This window comes from Psammomys obesus, unplaced genomic scaffold (genome assembly GCF_907164565.1).
Source record: "Psammomys obesus unplaced genomic scaffold, mPsaObe1.curated_primary_1811, whole genome shotgun sequence".
Taxonomy (NCBI): Eukaryota; Metazoa; Chordata; class Mammalia; order Rodentia; family Muridae; genus Psammomys; species Psammomys obesus.
This window is the reverse complement of record NW_026596039.1, coordinates 12330291-12339135: the sequence shown is the minus strand read 5'-3', so window position 1 is coordinate 12339135 and position 8845 is coordinate 12330291. Positions and strand designations below refer to the sequence as shown.

The window sequence follows — 8845 nt, the reverse complement described above, 5'->3', positions numbered from 1 at the left end:
AGAAAGAGTTTAGCAGCGGATGCCAGTGAGCATCCTCCAGCTCTGGAGATGGAGAGGAACAATGTGCACACAAGGTTCTTTTTTTTTCCCTATGATATGGAGTAAATTGTGTTTCTCTATAGACTTGTTGGCAGTCCTTGGAAGAGTCTAAGACACTGGGTAACCATCACCCTCCACGCCCTCTCATGACCCATTTAATTCATACAATGAAGGTAATATTAAAACAAGAAAATAATGTTACAGTTTTCTTTTAATCTAATAAAAACATGCATTAGGATAGATTTTTTTTCTTTGAAATATTTTAAGAACCAAATGGATAATTATCTGTTTAGAGATATTATTACAATGTGAAGGTTGGGAGAGGAAATAGACCAATTATCACTAAAACTTTTTGATTTAATGGACTTTTAAAAATAACAATGCTGGGTAGAACACAGGGAGTCTTGTGGAAGAATGGGGGAAGAATAGAAAGACAAAGAGGAAGAAGACCACAAGAAGACCAACAAGAAGACCAACAGAGCCAATCAACCTGGGCCCAGGGGGCTTATGGGGCACCAAGCAAGGACCATGCATGGACTCAACTTAGGCCCCTTACACTTAGGTAAACGATGGGTATCTTAGTCTTCATGTGGATTTCCTAATAAGGGGAGCAGGAGCTGTCTCTGACATGGAATCTGTTGCCTGCTTTTCAATCACTTCCCCCTGGCAGGCTGCCTTACCAGGCCAGAGGGGAAGAATTGCTCAGTCTTGATGAAACTTGATGTCCTGGGATGGGTAGGTGGGGAGTGGGGATGGGAAATCCGCTTTTCTTAAGGGTAGGGGAGGGAGTATAGGGGAAAGAGGGAGGGTGGGACTGGAAGGAGAGGAGAAAGGAGGCTACGATTGGAATGTAAAGTGAATTTAAAAATAAATTATTTGTTTTTATTATTTATTTATTTATAGTTATTTATTAAATAAAATAACTATGCTAATGATAATACTATAGAATAGTTAAGACTGGAGCAGGAGGATTATAAATTCTGGTCTAGCGTGGACTAGAAAACATGACTGTCTCACAAACAAACAAACACAAACAAAAAACCAAAACAAAACCAAATAAATACTGAGTGGAGAGCTTTATATCTGGTAAATAGGAATGCTTAAAAATTTAAATCCATTTTAATTCATGTTTATACCAAAAAAATTTAGAAAAGCCAGTCTTCTAACAAGGGATAGTCTTTTACTTTGATAAGGTCTCATGTATCCCAGGGCAGCCTCAAAAGTAGGCAAGAATGACCTTAAACTTATGATCCTCTGGCCTCTACCTTCCTAGTAGTATTGGAATTCATGTGTGCACTGGTTTATGGGTGCTGGAGAATGAACTCAGGGCCATGAAAGTCCTACAAAATGAAGACAATCAAATTTATAAAAAATGTATTACTTTTTCTATCATTGTACTGCAGATGGTAAAAATTTCAACACAGATAACATACTTTCAAGTGCCCCTCAGCTCCCACATCAGGGAAGGAACATTCTAGTTAGTCAATAATGCTCCATATCGCTGGCCACTTCTCAGCCTTGATGCTAGCCTTTAAATAAACAAAAGGAAAAAAAAAAACAAAACCAAAAACCCACGTGTTAAATAACAGCCTTTTAAAATGTAAAATTTTATGCTCAGAATTCATGGAGGCATGTCATTGACCTTTGTTTTATGAGGCAATATACTTACTTCTGTACCAAGTCAACTAGCCGGAAAGATTTTAGGAAGTTTGTCTTGGAAACTGAAAGTCAAAGTCGGCATGTGACAGTACCCAATAAAGGTTAAGCTTCGAGTGTATGAACCATGTGAACTTTTTGAACACTAAGACAGCTAAACTTACTGACATATTTTTTTATTATTCATAACGTTATTAAAAGGATGCATTTCAGAGAGTTTGGTCTCACAGGGACGAAGAGGGACATGATGGAGACTGTGGGCTAAAGGAACCGGCTGACTCTCCTGTCTGCATACCGTAGGCTGAGCATGCACTTTCCTGAGAGGAGCAGGTGGGAACTATTTCATGCTCATCTGCTGAGAGTCCTGGCCTGGCTTTCCCAGGGCAACGCCTCTCTTCCCTCCTAGAATCCAGTTTTGAAGTTTACTCTTCCTTCTCCACAGTGTGGGAAGCAAGCTCCCAAGGTGAGAGAAAAGGGCGGGAAATGGACGGACGAGAGGCTGTCACGTGGGCGCGCGCTGCCTGCCGGGAGCCGTGCACTTGGCGCCTGCGCAGAGGGCCACGAAGCCTTCACCCTCGCTCCGCTTTGAGGAGGCAGGTCGTGGCCGAATCGCTGGTGGGGCCAGAGGGTGAGTGCGCGCGTGAAGTGTGAAGGGAAGCAGGGAGTGGGGTGGGCGCGGCCTGTCCGGGTCTGGGGCCTGGCGTGGGGTCGCAGCGCTGACCGGAAGGTGTGAGGGAGGCGAGGCAAAGAGGCGAGAAAGGACCGAGGAGACCGGAGCGTTGTAAAGGGAGAACAGCACGCTGAAGCGGCAGTAGTAGCACATGCCTGTAATCCCAGCACTCGGGGCGGGGGCACAGGAGGATTGCTGCGAGTTTGAGTCCAGCCTCGGCTACCCAGTGAGTTCCAGGCCAGTTCGGTTCATGGGGTGAGTCGCAGTCCCATAAAACCCGAAGCCAAACCCGCCGAAGAAAAACTAAACAAATAACAACAGACAGTTGCACAAGGCAAAGCCTCGGATGGCAAAGCGGCAGGTCATGATATTTTCCCAGGGTGAGGATGAGCCTCTTCACCCAGACTTGGATTATTCAGGAGTTTTAAATTATGACAGAAATCACTTTTACAAATACAGAATTATGTAATTATGGAAGTTTTCTTGGATGTGTGTATGTGTTCTGTTAGTTTGTAAAAGGAAAGAAGAAGCAGAAAAGGGAAAACTAGAAGGGGAAGAAGACTTTTTCCTAGTGTTCATTTCTCGGAAATACTTTCCAATACTTGAGGACGGTCAGTGTATCCATGCGTTCCTTTTTTTTTTTTCCACTTCAGCTTAGTACTGTGAAGGTGATAGTAAGCACATGGAAGTACTGTGCTGCATTTAGAAACGTCTTTATAATCTACTTTTTGCTCTTGTTTCCATCTTATGCATACTATATGTAAGTACTCAGATTCTTTACAGTTATCTAGCTCATGGTATTTAAAAGAAACAAATAGAACTGGGTATGTGGTGCCCATCTTTAATCTCTGAGTTAGAGGCCAGCCTGGTGTACAAAGTACCTTCTAGGTCAGCCAGGGCTACACAGGGAAGCCCTGTCCTGAAAAACCAACAAACCAACACACACGCACACACACACACACACACACACACACACACCCTGACTTGGAAAACCAATAAATAAATAAAAGATAATTTGAATGTAAATAGTTCTACAACTCTCAAGGTGTAGTTTTAGGTTCCAAAGTCTTTTCAAGTTTAAATCGTAGCAGTTTAAATCCTGGGGCTGGAGAGATGGCTCAGTGGTTAAGAGCACTGATGCTCTTTCTGAGGACCTGGGTTCAATTCTCAGCATCCACATGGCAGCTCATAATTGTCTATAACTCCACATACACACAGACATTCATTCAAGCAAAATACCAATGCACATAAAATAAAAATCAAAAAAATAAAAATGAATAAAGTGTTAAAAGCAGTTTAGATCCCTAGGGAAATAGCTTCAGAATTTATGGGAAAGCTATTTGATGGCATGTTAAGGTGAGGGTAGGGCAATGGAAACAATCTCAGACTGGAAGATCTTGTTTCAGTTTTATTTTTTAAATGTGGTCAACCATCTCTGCCCATTTCCTCATTTGGAAAGAGTGGAGGACAGAAAGAGGGGAGCTCTAATCTCTTAATTCTAACATTAAAATCTTATAAAGTTAGAAGAATCTTAAATGTTCTAGTGCTGAAACAAGATAGAACTGTAGTGGGTAGTTGAGGCTTGTAGCTGAAAATGGTACGATTTGTAAGTTGGTCTCAGATAATGGAGGATGTTAGATGCCATGTGATAAAACTTACTGACCCAGAGGGTTTTTGAATGAAAACTTTTGAGAGGTAGGATGAATTAGAGGGGAGAAAATAAATTTAAGAGGCAGATTAGGAAAGCAGAAATCAGTAACAGAATTGGGGAAAGGACATAGATGAAGAGAACTGTAGTGTGGAGTTCGTACTTAATTGACATTTCTCTAAACTTTATACTTTGTATATCCAGAGTATGATGGCAAACCACTTTGTAAAACCCGACTCTAGAAACTGCAAGAGGTTAAGAGATACGGAGGTAAGCTTTTATGCCCCCTGGAGCTGCTTATTGTATTTTTACCTATTTCTAATGTTTTCTTTAAGAAAGTGCCTAGAGGTAGAATTGTCCTGAGAGGAACTGTGTGGACACCACCTAGCTTTTCGATAAGAACAGATATATAAATGTCTGTTTGGGAGTTTCTTCTTGGTAGCTTATGGCTTTAAATATAACTGTAAAGTGAGTCCATGTCTTTTGGTACATGGGACTTTACATGCATAATTATTTGCTAAGATGGGAGTAAAATTCTTACAGACAGGTCTAGGGATTGTACTCAAATCATCAGATTTTAGTGGATGTGCTTTCTTTCACTGCTGAGCCATTTTGCCAGTCTCTCTATTGCAAAATTTTGCAGGCATTTGGCTGTTGTTTAAATTACAGTTATTGTAGTATTATAAAAATATACACCACTGCAAGATACAAGGCTGTTTTCCATTGAGTTAAAGGCCATTTTTAAAATCTAAAGAAAAAATTTAGTATTTTGAGTAACGTGTTTTCTTTTGTCTAACGGTTTCTTTGATGATAAAAATGTAAGTAACTGGTATATAATCTTTGGTATTTTTGGCAATTTTTCACTGATGAAACCTAGTCCAGTGCTTTGCCTCTGAACTAACCCTAATCCCAGGCATAGAGTTTCATTTTTAATTTTGGAATACTGGGTTTGAACCTTAAGTGTATGAGGCAAACAGTGTCCTACAGAACAGTCCCTGGCCCTTCTGAAAATGTTTGGTTTCCTTTTTTTTTTTTTTTTAATTTTTAAGATTTATTTATTATTTATACAATATTCTGCTTGCATGTGTGCCTTCATGCCAGAAGAGGGCAACATTATAGATGGTTGTGAGCCACCATGTGGTTGCTGGGAATGGAACTCAGGACCTTTAGGAAGAGCAGCCAGTGCTCTTAACCTCTGAGCCATCTCTCTAGTCCGTTTGGTTTCCTTTTTAAACAAGCAGAATATATATGTCTTAAAGACCTTACCATTGATCTGTTTTCTTTCTTTCTTTTTTTTTTCTTAGCCTCAGGTGTCTGATAGTCCACAGGTACCATCTCTTGGAAAATCAGATTCATCTTTCTCTGAAATTTCTGGACTCTTTTATAACGAGGAAGCCCTGGAGAAGGATCTGAGCGGTGATGTATAAACAGTGCTTGTATTTGTGTGTATTGACTGTATCATGCGGGTTGGTTATATTTATAACCTACTCAATTTTTTGAACAGATATGAGCAAGGAAATTAATCTGATGTTGTCTACATATGCAAAGATTTTAAGGCAAGTAATTATGGTTTTTTTGTGTATTTTTGTTAGAAATCTTTTTCTTTTAAAAACTCAGTAGTGACAAATTTAATTCCATGGCTTAAAAATCTATCTGGTAACTAAAAATTTGGAGTTCTACAATTCTGTGTCAATTCCTTACAATAGGTGAGTTGATTATTTTAAGGGAGTAATCCCCAATTTATCTAAACATTTCTCATATTTCTAGTGCTAATACCAGAGTGGATATATCTTGGTCTCTAGAAGATAATATCTTTTACATTTTATATAGTTATCTCTTTGAGAATAGTATTATTTAGTAAAATTAACGTTAATGGGGTTAGATTAAATATAAATATTCCATATATTTATATTTTATCACTATACATTTGAAGGATGAATCTAAATATTGGCCTGAGAAAATGAAATATTACAAGGTGCTTTATAAGCTACTGGATAGTCACTATATCCAAATAATAGTTTAATTTTAATAATTTATGTAATTTGTAGTGAAAGTTATATAAGATGCACTTTCTGTGTTTTAAGTAGTCAAAATATTTTCTGGGCTGTTTTAATATTTTCTTGAAGCATATTAGTTAATGAAGCTCTCTCATGGGCAAAGCCATGAAAATGAAATAGCTAACAAATAAAGTATAAAGAACATGACCACCAACCAAGAACCAGGCATGAACTAGAACTAGACCTTCTACACCTATATGCCCAATGGGCAGCTTAGCCTCCATATGGGTCCCCCAGACATGGTCTCTATTGCATGCTGTTTGATCAGTTCACCCTGGCCTGGCTGCCTTGCTAGGACACTGTGAAAGAGGAAGTATACAATCTTGATGAGACTGGATGTGCTAGGGTGGGTTTGTGGGGGAGGAATGGTCTCTTTTCTGAGGGGCAAGGGAGGGGGGGATGAGGGAGGAACAGAGAAGAGGGACCTGGAGGAGAGGAGGGAGTGGGCCACAATTGAGATGTAAAGTGATTAACTAACTAACTAACTAATAATAATAATAAAAATATTCTAAAAAAACATGACAATGATGATGTGTCTAGATTTTATAATTTGTTTTAATATCAACTTTTCCCCTATTAGTGAGAGAGCAGCAGTAGATGCATCTTACATCGATGAGCTAGAAGGACTCTTCAAAGAAGCCAATATTATTGAAAACTTCCTAGTACAAAAAAGGGAGTTCCTGAAGCAGAGGTTTACAGTGATTACCAACACTCTGCACAAGGAAAGTGCTTATACCAGCTGAAAATGTTCCTATTACTGCTGTGCTGTATTTGTTAAAGAAAATATATAATAAACTGTAACTTTTTCTAAATTTAAAAGGGGCTTTAAGGTGGACATTAGTATGAAGTGTGTAATATGTCTTTGAGGGTCAAATGTTTGGCACATTATATAAAAATGTAAATTAAAAATTATATACATGTTCTTTATCCTTTACTCCTAAATTGCTTAGCCCTTCTTAAACTGTGAAAGAGTTAACAAATTAACAAATTTGTTAACAAGTTAACAAATTAACTCTGTTAATTTGATTATGGCTAACAATATTTGTTTAAATAGCAGATAATTTTGGAGATAGTTTTAAAATGTTTTTTGGTCAATATTATAAAAGAACATCAAAACATTAAAGGTAATTTGTCCAGTTTCTCAACATATAATAAAAATATAACTTCAGGATGGATACAAAGTGAATAAACTGTAATTAATAAAAATAAAAACTATAAAAAATAATATAACAATGTGCTGCTCTCATTTAATATTACCATTTGATTATTTTTACTTTTAACCATTGTGTTTGACCAATACAATTTTGGATTAAAATATTTTCTTGTGATAAAAATAAAAACTGGAAGTGACTATAATCTGATTATTTCCTTATTACTTAAGTGTCATGCTGTATGGAACACAGGTGAATTCATGGTGCATCTGCCTCAACCTCCCTAGTATCAACACAACACTAAAGCTATGTACCACTAAGTCTGACTGTCTGAGTGGCTTTTTCCCTATTAACCACATTGATTTGTAAAGTTAGTAAATTATGTTTAGAAGCTTTGGCTATAAGGCAGATGAGATGGAAATTAGTAATACGCAACTCAGGAGGTCAGCTTAAACATGGCTTTGGCAGGCTTCTTCAATCATGATAATGTGAAGTTGAATTTGGTCTAGATAAGTGGTTCTTAATCTTCCTAATGTTGCAAACATTATAGTTTCTCATGTAACCCCCAACATAAATTATTTTTTGTTGTTACTTTATAACTGTAATTTTGCTACAGTTACGAATTGTAAGTATCTGTTTTCTAATCTTAGGAGACTTATGTGAAAGGGTCATTCTACCCACAAAGGGGTGTGACCCACAGGTCTAGAGAATCTTGTATCAAACTAAAAAATTCCTCCTTTGATAAGAATTAAGTACAGCTAACATTTTATTCAAAATGACCTATATAATAGGTAACTACATTACTTGGGTCCAAAAAAGTCGGTCTCCATTTTTAATCATATAGACAGTTTGGTCTTCCATATGTATATTTTCCAATATAAGCAATTAGAACTTGGGTACATTTGCATACGACACCACAAGGAATTTGTATTCTTAAATTAGGCAGTGTCCTTTTATGCTGCTGTTTGTAAACTTTAAATTTTCACTTCATCAAGTTACTTTTGGTTGTTTGAGGCAGGGTGTAGGTATTCCTGTATGGCCTAGAGCTCACTAGAACAGGCTGGCCTTGAAACCCCCAGAGTTCTAGCTGCCGCTGCTGCTGCCTCTAGGTTGTTGGGATTGAAAGAGAAATACAAAGAAGGGGGAAAAAAGGAATGGGGTGCAGAATCCTGTTTCTTGGTATTTTCGCATTCTAGCAGTATTTGCTGTTTAAGTTCTCAAAGATACTTGTTAAAGTAATGAAAATCATGTATTGTTACATATATTCATGGTGTCCTGTCTGTTTTATTGTGAGAGAATTCTTTTTTTTTTAAACTAATGAATGTAGAAGAAAAGGGATGAGATGAAAGGGAAAAGGGTGACCTGTTGCCTGACAGTCTAAATCTGGACTTTATTCTTTGTCTAAATCATTTCGAGAGACGTTGTGTACTGAACTCCTGACTCTAGTTCCATGGACTTAACTACAGGTGGGGCCAAATTCCAGAAAGGGATGGTTAAGGAGGAGGACTACTGGTCCGAATGTCAAAGATTATTTATAATTGGTTAGGCTACTTGCCATGGAACTGAGACTAAGTTTACTAGTGTTTAGAGGCCCCGCCCCTTGCTTTCCTTCCCCAACTAGTCT

The 8845-nt window shown here is 37.9% G+C and overlaps 1 protein-coding gene across 1 annotated transcript; it reads left to right on the top strand.

Annotated features, from left to right (window-relative positions):
* The first annotated feature begins 2261 nt into the window (after nucleotides 1-2261).
* Tex12 (testis expressed 12) lies at nucleotides 2262-6813 on the top strand. Its single transcript, XM_055622053.1, has 5 exons — nucleotides 2262-2323; nucleotides 4218-4283; nucleotides 5318-5429; nucleotides 5518-5569; nucleotides 6651-6813. Exons 2-5 carry the CDS (start codon nucleotides 4221-4223, stop codon nucleotides 6811-6813), a joined length of 390 nt encoding a protein of 129 aa, XP_055478028.1. The 5' UTR covers nucleotides 2262-2323; nucleotides 4218-4220.
* The last annotated feature ends 2032 nt before the right edge of the window (nucleotides 6814-8845 follow it).

Bases quoted from the DNA above. Each gene is read 5' to 3' on its own strand.
- Tex12 (XM_055622053.1), top strand. From the start codon at position 4,221: ATGATGGCAAACCACTTTGTAAAACCCGACTCTAGAAACTGCAAGAGG. The intron at 4,284-5,317 runs GTAAGCTTTTAT...TTTTTTTCTTAG, and splicing joins AGAGGTTAAGAGATACGGAG to CCTCAGGTGTCTGATAGTCC. The intron at 5,570-6,650 runs GCAAGTAATTAT...TTCCCCTATTAG, and splicing joins ACATATGCAAAGATTTTAAG to TGAGAGAGCAGCAGTAGATG.